The sequence below is a fragment of the Macrosteles quadrilineatus genome, unplaced genomic scaffold (assembly GCF_028750875.1).
Source record: "Macrosteles quadrilineatus isolate MER2022 unplaced genomic scaffold, UCM_ALF_1.0 Scaffold_5__1_contigs__length_97177068, whole genome shotgun sequence".
NCBI classification, from domain to species: Eukaryota; Metazoa; Arthropoda; class Insecta; order Hemiptera; family Cicadellidae; genus Macrosteles; species Macrosteles quadrilineatus.
The window spans coordinates 35826559-35843059 of record NW_026542598.1 but is presented as its reverse complement, the minus strand read 5'-3'; the positions used below and the strand labels follow the sequence as shown (position 1 = coordinate 35843059).

The window sequence follows — 16501 nt, the reverse complement described above, 5'->3', positions numbered from 1 at the left end:
GTTCAACTAAAGCTGCGTGGTATTTATTTGAAAACGAATGGATTTTCAATTAAAACAAAACAGTAGATATTCTCAATGAAAATAGGCTAAGTTAAAACCAACATTCATTGTTAATTCTAAAAATATACATTATGTAATGTGATTATGTCATGTGCTGTGTTAAATACCGCACCTGCTCACTCAGTCGTCCGTATGTCTGTGTGTTTATAACTTCGTCACAACTCAAAACTCAACAACTTAAAAGCCAATTGTGTTTTTAACTTGACATTTCAAGCAACTATACAGTAATAGTGCCCTTGTCCCAGCCAGCACTAACCTGTAGTAATTAATTATATCAAATCTTTATTATTTGATTTGGTTGTATATTAACCTTTGGTAATTTAAAAATGGCAGGCGTTTGTGAATTGAAATACTAACTTGTTGTAACATAGGTTCTTTTTTATTACACTAGTTATGTAATTGATAATTAATAAGTTTAACTAATAAATTTCTAACAAGAAAAATGTCATGTAACATTTGTTAATACCTATAACAATATAATAATAAACTGCAGTCATGATAATAATAGTACAATTTTTTGGTATGATCCATAATATCATAGAAAAATATATTCCTACCCATTTGTCTATGATAATTCCTCCAACACACCATACTATGAATACCATGGCCATTTGAATGGATATTCTGTTTAGGTACGCAGAATTAATGTTTAAAACTGACTTGTTTTTTGTAACCAGTCCTAAAGATCTTAGAATAAGTTGTTTATTCAATTTGAGTATTATCATAGATAAAACATACTCCCTTAGTCCCTTGGTATTATGGTATGTTATAATTAGTAGACTAAATACAGGGTGAGTCAACTTACTTGTTAAGGTGTCTACTACTGATTTCAGACAAACCACGTAGGCCTCACAATGGTGAAGTGAAATATTTTCCAACTATAACAAACCCGAGGATTAACTTATTAAATATTTTAAATGGTTTCATGACGTGCGTCTAGGGTGAAGTGTGGTTCGTAAATTCTAGCCGTCATACTATACACAATTTTAAGCTCTTGTTAATTATAACTTTTTTTATGGAAGCAACATTTTTCATTTTTATTAGTAGTTAAAAATTTGGTGAAATTTTGACCATTTTAAATACCCAAAATGCAGATAAGTTTGTTCTCTACTCTGATTAAAATTTTTCATTTCTTATAATCCTGGAAGCTTTAATTTGAAATGTTGTGGTACAATAATATCTCAACACAAAAATTTCATTAAAATTGTTTTTTTTTATTATTTACGTTGGTAGGGTATTTGAAACTCAAAAATATCAAATAGCAAAATAGCATGTGTCAAACAGCGTATCATTTTAAAGGTATGGTAATTCCATGCAATTTCAAATTTAAACTTAACCGTAACTCTTTTAGTTTACCAGCTAAATGACTCCTTAATCAGCATTGTACGTGTTATTAAATTTACGGGAAGTAAATAAAAATAAAAGCCACGTCTTATAACACTTGGAACATATATTAATGCTTACCATATCTTTAGTCTTTTATGTGGTCACTTATCATATGTTATGTATATTTACCGTCTCGTGAGTAACAGGATAAGCGTAAATATAAGTATGTTTTAATGTTATAAGACATTTCTTTTATTTACTTTCCGTTTTCCAGTTACCAACAGACAAATGTTTTCCTACATAAAACTGATGTCACCGGTAATTGTTAAACATAAAGTGTCATGCTCTCCAAAGCGATATGAAAGCACTGCAAACAATTAATTTATATGAAATAAAAGGGTACGTATGTGATAATTTACAATACATTGTTCTCTCCATTTCGCTGGTTTAAAATTTGACTAATTCAACCGAAACCGTTAACAATAGCACACTCGATGTGTCAAATCACCTACCCTTTTTTCATACACTTATTTTCATTCTTCTGGCTAAAGCTTTAACGTAGTTAATTACATGTCAAGCTCATAGTTAAAGTTAAAAGTCACTCTTAAGTATATTTATCGCTGAGGTAGTACATGTATAATCTTATTTTATAGTGTGTATGACAGAACCTGTCTTCTGATCCTCCGTTTACTTGCAGACTAGCATTGACCAATGCTACAGTCTACTATAGTGTGCTATAGTCTGGCGTTTAGTTTTAGCATTGACTATCCTCTCCCAAAGGTGTATAGTCAATAGTTTTAGGCCCGTGCCAGTCTCATGGAGACAGCTGGTCAGGAGACAGGTTCCATCATACAGACTGTAATAGATTGTATCGGCCGGATATTCATAATAGTCTGTATGTTTCAGTATGCTGTGTATACAGGAAGAGTTGGGCCAGCTAAGTGTGGGCGCTCCGCCTATCCAGGTACAGACACAGTCTAGCTCGGACTTCTCTGTTTCTACGTTCAATGAGACGGCCGGCAATAGTCTGCCGCCGGGCAAGGAGGGGTGGATTGACGGACTACTCGGCTGTCTCAGACCCGTCTGGACCATCATCGGGAAGGCTGCGGCCAATGAGATCAAAGGTCACAGACCTGGTGAGTTGATTGTTAATACTGTCAAATTAATTAATTTTTGAAAGAGTAAACGATTACTTATTTATTGTTATGGTTCTGATTTGCGGAACTGTGTGAATGGCTTCAGTTACTATCTTTGAATGTCCACAATCACAGCTTTCTAATTAGTATCTAAAAACTAGAATCTACTATTTTTTAGGGTTTACCATAGACAAATAGAATTAAATATAGACCGACAGCAGTGCTGCGGTTAACATATGTTCTGGCGTCCATCACTTGGAGCGTGCTATGTAGGCGGTCCAAGTGGTGGACGCCAGAACATATGTTAACCCCAGCACTGCTGTCGGTCTATGGGTTTATTTAACCCTGGAATCATATTTATAGAGTACTAAACTTGAAACAATTTGTATGGTTATCCTTTATATGCATTTATCTTGTGGCTTGGGCTGATTTCAGATAAAATAGATTTTACTCTCAGTTACAGAACTAAAATACTCCAATTTCAAAATGCTTGATTTAATCATGTTTTTTTTAATGCATCTACGGAAAATGTTATTGGTAGTACCATAGTACATACAGTTTTGGCAATTACATTTCAAAGCCAATGAAGCTCTGAAACTAGTCACCTGTGAGATTGGTTAATTTTCAAAGCCAATGTTTGTAACCTACTTTGGAGGATTTGCAGTTTTTTGTTGGCTTGAGTCTTCTACCAATATTAACTTACAAATTTTTAATGTAGGTATCTAATATGTAATGCATATAAATTGTGAAACTTAAAACATTAATTGTTGTGTATAGTTGTAATTGCCTTTGAAAACATATCCTACAAAACAATTTAATACAGTTCATTAACGTGTGTGTATCTTGATTCAGATGACTGGGAAATACCTTTTGAAATGATCAGTGAGCTACATTGGCTGGGATCAGGAGCACAAGGGTACGTGTACAGAGGGAGGCTGAAAAATGAATACGTCGCTGTCAAAACTGTTAGAGAACAGAAAGAAACTGACATCAGGCATCTTCGTAAACTCAACCATCCCAACATTGTACAGTTCAAGTAAGTATTTTACTTATTTGGAATCTTTTTAAACTTCCGAGTTCCGTTTTTCAGCTTTATTGGTGGATATAAAATTAGTACAGTAACAAATAACCAGCAACCCATAGGTTTGAAGGCGGGAATATAACTGCCGATATGCTCATTTATTCAGTGCAACAATATACAACAATATCACCTCGATAACAAGTGTCATTTTCAAATCCCTAGAATTTATTTTACCCCTAATCACAAGTTATTGCAAACCTCGATAGGAAGTCAACCTCGATAAGTCTTATTTAATACTCCCATTACCAAAGCCAATAGATTATGTGTGTTTGTGTTTGCAGAGGTGTTTGCACGCAGGCCCCTTGCTACTGTATCGTGATGGAGTATTGTCAGTACGGGCCGCTGTACAACCTGCTGAAGGAAGGGGAGGAGATCCCGCCCCAGCGACTGGTGACGTGGGCCAAGCAGATAGCGGCCGGCATGCAGTACCTGCATTCCAACAAGATCATTCACCGCGATCTCAAGAGTCCCAAGTAAGACAAGCGGCAACGGTATGGGTGTAACACAGATGTCTTAAAAAAGTAAACTCAGTTTGAAAATCATGTTTATGTAAGAGTATCATTTTAGGGTTTAAATTGATTTGAAAAGATGTAGTAAGATGTTTGTAAAGATGTTTCTTAAAATGAAGACGATGTGACTTCTGCCAATTTAGGTGAGTTGGTTGGTGGATCAGTCCGTATCACGACACAACAAATCTCAGTGATGTACATTCACACCCTCGTGTCACTGCTAAATTTTGTCAGTACAGTTCACTCTAGTACTGTACCAGCTCAGCTTTTGCCATGTGAGTTCCAAGGCTTATGTGGACGGGCAAGAGCAAAATTTAAAAAGAGGTTATCAAGCTTTAAAACAAAAAATCGCAAGAATATTTCAAATTTTCTAACAATATTTTTTCACTGACGTAGTTCTAGCTGAAGTACAGTTTATTTCGGTTAAAATTCCCAGGAAAAAACTTTTCTGGAGGTGAATGTAACTCCGAGAGTTGGTTGATAAACCATGGTTGCCGAAAAGTACACACTTCTGCAGGAGACTTATTTGATTTTTGCATTGGAATATATTTGCTCAGAGACATTTCAAACCTCACTAAATAACTCTCAAGTACTGCTGGTTTTTTGAATACAGTAGAACCCTGGTTAACGAAATTCGGGTTAACCGAAACAGTTCCATAAAATAATACAAGTAAAATATGCTTTAGTAACTTCAGTGGCTTAGTTTAAAGTATTTTCTAAACCATTGTAACATTTTTGTAGCTGAAATAAAACACTGCATTATATAGACGTTGTTTTAAATTCATTTTGCCTGACACACCGTGGTAATACATAGACTATTTTGAGCATATGAAATGTTGGTTTTTTCCAAAACGGCTCACTTCCCCCTTTATTTCGGCTCACCAGGGTTCTACTGTATGGTAAAACCATTTCTGGATTGTTTTTACAATCGCAACAATGTTAATTGTAAAATATGAAATTATTTTCTTCACTATTTCTTGGCCCATTAAACTCAAGAAGGTTCTTTGATTTCTTAACTCTATGTCAACATATTTATATGTAGTTATTAAAAATTAGTTCACCAACAATACACATAAACAATTCTGTTAAACAGTATTAAATATTAGAATGCTAATTTCAATTCGTCTATTGCAGTGTTCTCATTGGATCTGAGGAAATAGTGAAGATTAGCGACTTTGGGACGAGTCGACAGTGGAACGAGATAAGCACAAAGTTCAGCTTTGCTGGGACAGTGGCTTGGATGGCTCCAGAGATCATCAGGAACGAGCCTTGCTCAGAGAAGGTTGACATATGGTAAGGATCTTAAATATGATTTAAAAAGGTCTGTTTACAAGTATCCTGCAGATTTAGTTGTGAATGACATTCGTGCACAAATAATTGCACATTTTTATAAAGTTTTTCTGAGGCAAAACAAATAATACAATACAATAATACAATACTCTGCTTTTACAAAGAGTATGTGTGTAAACATTCAACTGAAGGAAGCTGTTATTAAATTACGGTTTACATTTTATAAAATGCCACTGATATACAGAGAGTTGGCCAGGATCACTGGAAAGCGAACTCTAGAAGTAAATTAAATGCTAGGGGGTGGCAAAAAGTTTTAAATAAAATTACTTTTTAGTTACCATTAGTCCCTAGGTAAGTCCGCTAGGCAACTTTATAAGTTTCAAAATGACACATAATTTGTAAAAATCGGTTAAGCAGGACAAGCGAAAATGGGCGATTTTGTATCAAGTATTACAAATTGATCAGGGCCATTGGGTTTGTTTGTTTTTGATGCAATGCATTTCTTTCCAACATTAGTTCTCACTAGTGCACCTGTTGCTAGAATTCAAGCAATTGAAAAGTATTACAGGCGTTGAATAACAGTCACAATTTCCAATTACTTAAAACAGTAAACTCAAAAATAATTTAATCAACCACTCCACTCCAGTTTTCGAAACTGGAAACGAACCAAGTGAACGAACTCAATCTGAAAACAAACGCTTTTGTGTGTATCATGTGTTTACTATGAACAGCTGTAATTAATACATAATATTCGTCTGTTTAGGTAAACAAAATCTTTTCTTAATAAGAAATACATTGGGATTTTGATGGCCTTTTAGGGCAAAGCCCGAGGACTTTTATTACAGGAATTGGTGAAAGGGGGCGTCTACACAAAAAATACTTAATTTTTACACATTGTTTATAAAAATCCGTCCATTATTAACGGAGGAGTAGAGTTTCGTAGAAATCGCCTTCACGTATTATATATAAGGATTTTCCAAATCTTATTCATTTTTAAAGGAATTTCTCTTATATCTGATTGTTTGGTTTAACTATAACATTTTATTCATTTACAGTTTAGTATGAACAGTATGTAAATATCTTATAAGTAGTCCATTATTTTAAACAATAAATTTTTAATATTTCACTTTGCAGGTCGTACGGAGTGGTCTTGTGGGAACTTCTCACCTGTGAGACGCCCTACAAAGATGTAGACTCATCAGCCATCATCTGGGGTGTCGGCAACAACTCCCTGCACCTCCCCATCCCCTCGTCTTGTCCTGAAGGCTTCCGTCTGTTGATCAAACAGTGTTGGAGTGCCAAGCCTCGTAACCGGCCCAGCTTCAAACACATCCTCATACATTTGGACATTGCTGCCTCGGAGGTCCTCAGCAGCTCACCGGAGGACTACTTCAAAACACAAGTACGTGCATTGTCAAATTTGTGATGAGTTCTTTATGACTTTAGTCTCTAGCTCTGACACATAAGACAAAAAAAGCTTGTTACTTTGGAGGGGTTAAGAAAAGCTTTTGAGACGAGTGTTCAGAAGAGCCTTGTAAATCTATCGTTGAAAACAGTTACAGAACCAAAACTTATCATAGGAAGTAATTAAAACCATAACCTTAAAAAAAATATTTGGTATTATTCAATGAGCTGTGAGATGGAATGAGATAATGTAAACAGAGTATCAAAATTTAAATGTAAACGCAGGCTATAGCAAATGTAATCCTTGGCGTGTTAATTTTATTGACATATAGATGAGTCAGATTCTCACCAAAAGTTTGGAAGTCAAGAGGACAGGAAACACCTCCATTCATATATGTTAACTGACATTGGACTTTTTTTCTTTTTTTTTTGTCCTAGGACGCTAGGCCTGGGATTGTTTTTCACATTACTTCAGGCTAGACCCAGGGGTTGCGGCATTATCACTTAGATAAAATCAATTGGTGACTTGGTGGGGATCGAACCCGGGACCTCAGGGACTGAAGTCCCGCGTTCTAACCACTACGCCAGCTCGCTCCCCGACATTGGACTTTTGGGCTTACTCCTAAAAGTCACAAATGTAAACGCATAGGCCTGACGTAAATCATACTTGACACCAGCTTAAATTCCCCTTCACGTCATTCCTTACTTCTACAATAAAAAATTAATACTATAAGGTTCTGGTATGCTTACCAAGAACAAAGGTACCAGAACCAACTAGAGTGAGGTTCTGTCGTCAGATTTCAATCACTTTCCGTCACGACGACTAGAGCTCGTTGCAGAGACCAAACATACTCTCTCATTTGTTTTAGCAGTTTTGAAATTGTTAAAAAAAATCTGTACTGCTGAGTGCTGATCAAACAAAACTACCTCTGTATTATTTCCAACAATACTCTTTTTTCTAGGCTTCATGGAAGAAAGAGGTGCAAACCCACATGGAGCAGATGAAGTCAAGCGGAACTCATCAACCAAAATTCGAGTCTGAGGACTTGATAAAAAAGCGGGAAGAGGAGCTGAAACATGTTAGAGACATTCAGGAACATTACAGGAGGAAGCTGGAGAGAGTCAATGAGTTGTATTCGGACTTGAAAACCGTCCTTCAGCGAGTAAAGGAGCGTGAACAACAAGTGTCCAAGTAAGGTTTATCTTTATCACGGTATCCATTATGGAAATCAGAAGTAGAAGTTCTTGTTTATAGTTTAATCTGGCATGGATTAATGTTACCAGCCGAGTTGTTTGTGTCTTGGACTTCAGTGGGGGAAGCACAAGCTGAATCCCTCGGTACACTTAGACAAGTTTCTTTTGCTTAAAAGCGTTTGTGATTAATTAACTATGCTAACATGATAATATAAAAAAAACCCGCCGCAGTAAACCTGCAGACTAAGCTAATTTCCATTTATCTGGCTGGATTTCTATTAAAATATTCCCTGAAAGTGTCAGATTTATTTCCTATTTAAATAACATTTATTTTAATGAGTACCTAGGTTTGTTGCTACAGGGAAGGTATTGAGGTGTGTTTTTGATTGAAATGTTGATAGCTTAGTATAAAATAAACTAAATTGCCAAATTTGATTCAAATATGTCCATAAACAAGCAAACTACAACAGTTTATTAATTCTCCATAAAAATAACATGAGAGTTTTAAATTTTTTTTAATTACCTCCGTAACCATTAGGCATACAACAACGCTTTAATATACAAAATTATTTCTTTTTTAAGCTCTACAAAATGGTCTGGAAAGAAATTGTAAAATTTTATGATTTTAGAGTAAAATACCCCTGCCGCAGCAAACCTGCAGACTAAGCGAATTTTAACTTGTCTGATTACATTTTGACTAATATATTTCCATAAATAAGACATATTTATTCCCAATTTAAATAAAATTAGATTTAACAAGTGAATAGGTTTGCTGCTACGGGGAAAGTAAAAAGTGTTTTTTGACCATATATCAATAGTATAGGATGAAATAAATAAATTTGCCAAATTTGATCAAAATATACCCATAAACAAGTAAACTACAAAAGTTTTCATTTTCTCCGTAAGTATAATATGGGAATTTTAAATTACACTTTTTTTATTATCTCTGTAATCTTTAGGCATACAGAAGGTTTTTGGGCACAGTTCTAGATGTTAAACCCACTAAACAGCTTTAAAAAAAGCACATTCTATGTGGAGGACCCCCGAACTTCACTAAAATTATCCCTTAGGCAAAGTGAATCGTCTTGCAGAACTCCCACACAAAAACCATACTAATCTAATTTAATATAGTGCTAAGTTGAAATGTTATTCATTATGTGACAGGAGAGAAAAACAGTGGATGATCCATAAGAGTGGCAAGAGGAGATTCGCCCGGCCGCCGCTACTGAGGGCACAAGTCCAGCGAGGGGAAGCAACGAATATAAACTCTCCAGACAGCCTCACTACCAGTCCTGAATCTCCCCAACATGTAAGTAGTAATTCAAAACAAAAACCATATAAAGTTTGTTTTTTTGCTTAAGACGCTAGGCGAAATAAAAAAAATGCTAAATGAAATTTTTTGAAGACTTTCTTCTGACTCTAGCGGCTTGTCCCCCTGAGGAAGTAGTAGATCACTGAGTATGTGTTAAAATAAATTTTTATGTGCAGTATCTTTGTGTAAAGTTTTGTAGCTCTATTTTAAATATTTCAAAAAATATTTAACCAACCTGAGACATTTGGACACCCTGTATAGTATTTTTTATACCAGCCAAGGCCTGATAACAGTTTTGTTTCTAGAATCTTTTAACAAAAAAAAAACTTTACACTTTCAGTGAAACATTTGTTTTAACACTGATTTTCTCATCTTTTCTCAGAGCCCTGTGAAGGTGTCACTGTACGCCCAGTTAAACAGCAATGCTCACCCCGAGTCTGTTGTTTTGCCACATGCAATTATGCCGAGACCTAGGAAAGTGAGGCTGCGGAAAGACAGTCTCGTCCCGTCCCCTCGACATAGCCCTGCCAGGGAAAACAAGGTTAGACTCCTACACGTAACTGTAGCTCCTAGTGTGATTGGGACAAACAAAAGATGCAAAGGAGAATTTGAGTTAGGCTGTACTATGAAGGTGTAAAATGTTTGGAAAAATCCAATGTCAATTTCCTGGTTTTGAAATGATACCCGAACCCTCGGGTCCACTCGAATATTTCAGGGACCTGCAGACGCCTAACAACGAGGGTGTAAATTTTGCAGATTTTCAAACCACAGTGTCATTCAAGGTTAAGACATGCGAATGTTGCTTATGGAATATTAAAGACATCGCTATTGTGATAGCATGAATGTGTATGTTTTAGGCTATCGTAGAGAGCAGCAGTGACGAGGAGCCTAGCGTAGTTCACACAGAGACTCAGACAGAGGCGATGGACATCAGTGACTCAACTCCTCGGTCTCCACTCAGCCCTACAGACAGTCTCAACGGCAACGTGGAGCCTTCCAATCAGGTAGACACATTCACTGGAATTAATGTAGGATACTTGTAAATTCAAAACTTATGTTACTGTACACTAAAGATTAATGCATTATAGTTCTCATCTAAGCAAAATAAGAAGTCTTTCAGACATATTACAGGGTAAGAATAGTAATAAATTAGAGACCAAACGTCTGGTTAGTTTATTTTGTCTAATCTATTTGATATATAAAAATAAATTATTTCCTGCTCAACTTACAAAAACAATCCTTGTGTCAAACCAACGTAGATTGTCACCTAAAGGTGTCTGGTCTCAGGTTAGGTGTTTTTAAGTTTTTATATAACTCCTGTGTGATCTTTGGCAACTTTTCCTATCCTTTCTTGTATCATTTGTTCAGCTGCTATGTACATTGTTTGTTGTACGTTCACTTTATATGTTACCTAGATGTCGGAGAGTACCGTGAGGGAGCGAGTCAGTGATGACGACAACCTAGAGCAGCTGGGACGCAAAGTGAGCGAGATCCTTCACAATGGCAACCCTCACTCACACACACCCGACAGCTCTGACGACCACGACTTCATGTACACCCTGCGCAGGAAGAGGTGAGCGTTCCTAATATCAGGTGTCACCAGGGTTGCCACCTATGGTTAGTGAAAAATCGGGATGGTCCCCCTCCCTCTCTCTCTCTCTCTCTCTCTCCCCAGGATAAACATGTTTAAAGTTGTGAACTATACCGACAGAATCAAGACGGGTGGCCACTCTGGATGTCACAAAAGTTGGCTTACTTTTTAAGGCACAAACGCTAAAAAAGAGTAGCATAACAATTCAGTTCAAAAACATTTTATTTTATGGAGTAATCTCTACAGATAAAGTGAATTGTGTCAAAACCTAATTTACAGAACAAAAAAATCTTCCCATAGTAATACTATCATTAACTATTGAATACTGAAGTAGACATCCCATCTATATGGACCAGCTGAAAGCGTAGTTGTGGTTGCCAGTCACAGAATGTGATAGTGTCTAAAATTCTATTTTATACCTTTTTTTGTTGCTGACCAGGTTGATGGGTCATAACAGTTGCTATAGCTCACCATAAGTCATTCCCTATGTTTGACTTGGTAAAAGGTTTGTGTATTCAACAGAATTTAGTAAGTAAGATCAGCACAATCTGTAGTTGGCTCACATCAACTACAACGATGATGACAAAAAATATGGCTACAAAATACAAATACGAGTTTAGGTTTGGAGAGAAAGGTCTAATTGCCTGAGAATAGGTGTGAGAAAGGATAGGATAAGCAGGCTTACCTTAAAAAATGTAGGCATCCCACTTCATTCACTACAGAACACGGAAGGAAACACAAACAAAATAAACACTGGATATTTCGAGGCCACTGTCCCCTTTCTCAACATGGAGAGTCACATTAGATATTTAGAGTCTTTTCCAAAAAAAATCTCTCTGGAAAAGACTCTAAATATCTAATGTGACTCTCCAAATACGAGTTTAGATGTAGTATACTAGGGATTTAGAATTGCCAGTGCTGTAGACCATTAGGTCTGTCCAATGGCTGAAAGATCCAAGTGTTGTTTCCTCCGTTGAGAGGCAGCATTAACGGCTTAAATCCCGTCTAGGTCAGGTATACTATCTGAGTTTATCGGTTTGCGGCAAAGAAGCCCAAGCTCCACAAATAAGACCAGGTCCCTGAACAATCCTGAAATACAATAATGCATATCTTTGTTTTGAGATATAACTTACTATTATTGCTGTTCAGTATCGGAAGACGACCTATTGGCCCAGGACGGCGAGCCAGTCGACTGAAGATGAGCGCAGCGTGCCCACTGTCTGATGAAGACAACACTTCAGATCGTAGCAACAGTCGTAGCTCGACACTGGACAGCAATCCTCCTTTAAAGGTAAAAACCCTAAATCTTAAGTATCTCTACCCTATTATGCATTTTTTAAGTATTTTATAGATTGAGTTTCATTTTGGAAAAAGAAAGGTATGTCTGTTTCATAAAATTTGGATTTTGAGTTTGCTTATTTTGAGCTGGCAAAATACTTTAATTAGCCTAATTTTAAATATGAATGGTTGTCATGACACAACCCATTCATTCCCATCACACTAGATTTAAGAGTTATATTAAGCCTGAAACCCATAGATTAGAGAAATTTCATTTATCTCCCCAATATATAGGCCCACAAGTTTACAATAAGTTACCACTCCGCATAAAAATATTGATTGTAATAGACAGTTCAGATCCACCCTGAAGACCTGGTTGAAAACAAAAATTTGTTTTCTATCGAATGTTATTTAAATAGGGACATTAAGTTAGATTAATAAATTTAGTAAGACATTTTTGTTATTTCTTAGTTTTAGTATTATCCTGTGACTCTATGTCCTGTCAAATGATGTAATGACATGTAATAAATAAGTAAATAAATAAATAAATTGAATACTCATAAGAATAACAAGGAATCTTTGAATTCCTGTGGTGCGTAGCCCTATAGAACTTTCACAACTATATGTCTATGTGTTTCTCAAGGCTATCAAGTACTTCAAAATGTCAGCTCAATCGGTCCAATAGTTTTCACATGGATGGAACTTCGGAGTTATACACAAAAATCCATATTTTAACATTTATAATATATTAAAGTGGTTTAAATACCTGTGTTTAAGTAATCCAATTTGTTGCTTTATGCTGCAACCGTTTTCAACTCCATGGAGTCATCTTCAGGCGTACAAGGATAAAGTTTTCAATTCATTTGAAGGTCATAGTAGTTTAAATAAAAAGGGAAACTCGAATATTGAACAGACACTTTTGTTTTACATATATAAAAAAAACACTAAATTTACTAAAACGGTGAGCCGGATGTAAAGTCTATAGACTCGCTGTGGTGGTGCTTTGGTCTATTGGTATTTAAACCACTTTAACTATTATACAGTAACTAGCGAACCCGTTGTGGCTTCGCTCTCAAAAATTTTTATAAAAGATTTGTAATAAAAAATGTTCAACCTGAGCAGGGTCTACACTTAAAAGATTAATAAACTATTAAAAATCTGTTATGCAGTAAAACATTTTTTCAACCCACAAAAATTATGTAAATATTTTCATTTTTGTCATAAAATAACCAGCTGTTCCCTTATTTACAGATTCATAAGTATTCATAGGTTCAAATGTAAACAAATTGTTTCTCCAAAAGTATAACATGGGATACTTCTAAAGCCACTGGGGCAGAATCCTGGTGGAATTTCTTGAAAACGATTATTGCACACCTAGAGGTTGAAACGACCATGCCAATTCCTGAGTTTTTATGGCTTGTAGTTTTTGAGATATAGTGATCAGTGAGTGAGTGAGTGGTATTTGACTTTCATAATTATAGATCTAGAGGCTAACGTCCATCAATATGATACTATCTAAGCTTTAGCATTTTTTAATAGCGTCAATTATATTTACAATGCAAGGGTCTTAAAACGAAGCAAATTTATTTACACACAAAATCTAAATATTTCATAGAGACTGATTACTTTTATCAATCACAAAGAAAGGAAGATTGTAATGTTTGCAATCTTCCTTTTTACTATCTCTATTTCCGTGTTCCGAGCTGTAGAAACTTAAAATTCAATCCCATTCTATTCAATGGCTCGAAACTGAAGCACTTAATTTCACTAGACACTAGACTTAGGCTTCCAGTTGATAACACAGGTGAAATCGAATAGAAATAATGTTTCCGACAACTTTAAGTCATATATACTAACATACTGTCTTTCAGTTTGTGATCGATATGTTTGTGCAGAGGGCAGGCAGTGACGGCAATTCAAGTTCGGACTCAGAAGCCCTAACAATCTCCAGTCAACTCCCGGTCGCGTAGTTTGTCACCATGACGCTTCACATCCATAGCCTACCTTCAGCATGACATTTTATACACTAGCCTACATTGTTATTTAATAAATAAACATTACATATTTAGCGTTAACTGATCTTCTGTATTTTGACAGTGGTTTTTGGTTTGTACTTAAAAAGACGAAAATACTTATTGAATTCTTTTGTAGAGTTGTCGAATCCTTTTAAAATTATCGGATCTAGTAAGCGGATAGCGTAGTGTTATTTGTTATCAATATTTTATACTTACCGCAAAAGGCATAAAATAACAAAAAAAATTGTAAATATGTATTATAGATTAAGAGTAAGATTTATTTTCCTAAGTACAATATTCGACTCATGTACCTTATAGCCTTTGTTAATGTAAAGTTTTTCTTTGTTTTTTACTTTTTTATGAAGCTTAAAGTGTGTGATTTTGGAATCCTGTAACTTAGTAAAATGTTTTTACTTTACAGCAAGCAAATGTCATACTTTAATTTACAATGTATGTTTTGTTTTATACTTGATCCAACCTTTACAAGATAAACGAGGATTACAATCAAAAGATTTAATGTACAAATTTTAAGCTGCTGTGCTGCTTAAAAAACCTAACTCATAATAATTGTTAGAAAGCTTCATTTTCTCCTTCATCCATTATATTGTGACCACTTATTTCGCTACATGGTATATAGTTTGGGGATTTTCATTTTCTGTAAAGAGATTGTCAAGTATCGTATAAGCTAATAAACCTAGAAACTTGTACTTATTATAAGGTACCAATGTGCTAGATTACAATAATTGTATCGCAATATTTTACTTTATGATAACAATCTGTAATATCGGATTTGAGTTTGTTAATTTAGTTACATTTGTGTTTGAGGTATTGCTCAATGTCTAGTCTGTATTTAATTTCTGCAAGTCCAGTGAAAAAGCAGACCTTTGAAGATTTTTGTTTCTTCAACCATTGAAGAACTTTCATATTGACCTGATATTTTACTTTTATACTCGAGTAAAATATGCATACTATTTTGTCGTGCAAAATAATTATCCTTGGTTCCGTTTCAGGAACCTGAAAATATTTTTATTGGTAGCTCCTAAAAGCCTATGTATTGTTGAAGAATAAATATACATAGAATAAATTTTCTGTGGATATATGTTAAATTTGTAGTTTATATACCTATGTTCCGTTCCATCAGTTTTAAGTTAGATTTTTATTGGTAGCAGGAAGCCACTAAAAAGTGTCTTGTTGTATAGCAATGTATTTTCAGATTTGTTGTTAAATAAAGAATTTTTGATAAGAAATGTATTAGTTGTCATTGATCTGAACGGGTTTAATTTGTTTAGGGAGTCTACTTATAGTCTGTTCACAACATTTAGGCAGTTTGAAGGGAAGTTCTCCCACTATTTTTTTTTGCTTGTATATTTTGCAGCTGAATGACGTTTTGGCAAAACTCAGATGTTGAGATGTTTTAAAGGTAGGATCAAGTTTTCTTCCCCTAAATTTTATGAACGGACTATAGTTTTGTTTATAATAATTACTGATACTACAGTAGAACCTTGATAACAAGACTCTCATGTGGATTATTAACGTGACTTACGAGCGTTACTCGTACGGCCGCTGCAGGCCCGGCGGATGATGTACGAGTGCCGCTCGTGTCACTGCTACGCAGCACCACTAGTTATTTAACTATTACTATTTTCCCCCCTTTTTTGTTTCTTCTTTCTTTTATGATGTTTATAAATATCTTGCTTCTTGTTTTGAAAATTTACTCATTTATTTTTGCGAATAACAAACAAGGTTGTGTTGCCATGGAATCCAGGTACTGGATCACCCAAAATCAGCTGCGGTAAGGTAAAACAAACATTTTTTTCTATGTTATTACTTAAAAAAGTAAGCAACTTGTGATTTTCTACATAGGGAATCAATTGAACAGTAGTGTCATTTGGTGTCTGGATTAATCTTGAAATTTGTAAATCAAGTTTACTTTAAAAAATTGTTAAACTTTTTTATAATCATTATAATTAATTTATTTACACTTTGACTATCAAATAACCATTTATTTTAGACAATTTTACTGTAAAAAAATGGCGAAAGAATTATTTAATAGTGTTTACACAAGTAGAAATTTAAGGTAAGAGCCTTTGAGAGTGCTGTAAAAACTTCTAATTGCCACTGACAGTGATGCAACGAATCATTGTACCAAACACTAATTTCACTACTCAACAATTAAAGTGGCCTGAACAGCTGATTAGCTGATGTTCGAAGCATTACAATTTTACTTATTTTCTTTCAATCCTTGAACCTCATTAGTCTGTTACCTGTGTTGTTATGTAAAACCATGCTGTTATGAGAAATTTTT

At 35.1% G+C, this 16501-nt stretch overlaps 1 protein-coding gene across 4 annotated transcripts in view; it reads left to right on the top strand.

The window, feature by feature from the left end:
• LOC128994940 (mitogen-activated protein kinase kinase kinase 13-B-like) overlaps window positions 1-15443 on the top strand; it is a 31873-nt gene extending 16430 nt beyond the window's left edge. For 3 of the 4 annotated variants that reach the window (XM_054419784.1, XM_054419785.1, XM_054419787.1), the window contains 12 exons: window positions 2293-2522; window positions 3375-3558; window positions 3885-4076; window positions 5247-5405; window positions 6537-6804; window positions 7769-7998; window positions 9165-9309; window positions 9695-9853; window positions 10170-10316; window positions 10728-10885; window positions 12053-12194; window positions 14053-15443. In XM_054419784.1, coding sequence (XP_054275759.1) covers window positions 2293-2522; window positions 3375-3558; window positions 3885-4076; window positions 5247-5405; window positions 6537-6804; window positions 7769-7998; window positions 9165-9309; window positions 9695-9853; window positions 10170-10316; window positions 10728-10885; window positions 12053-12194; window positions 14053-14151 — 2113 coding nt within the window. In that variant the 3' untranslated portion in view covers window positions 14152-15443. The remainder of the gene's footprint in view (window positions 1-2292; window positions 2523-3374; window positions 3559-3884; window positions 4077-5246; window positions 5406-6536; window positions 6805-7768; window positions 7999-9164; window positions 9310-9694; window positions 9854-10169; window positions 10317-10727; window positions 10886-12052; window positions 12195-14052) is intronic. The other variant, XM_054419786.1, reaches the window with a different exon arrangement.
• Window positions 15444-16501: the final 1058 nt, after the last annotated feature.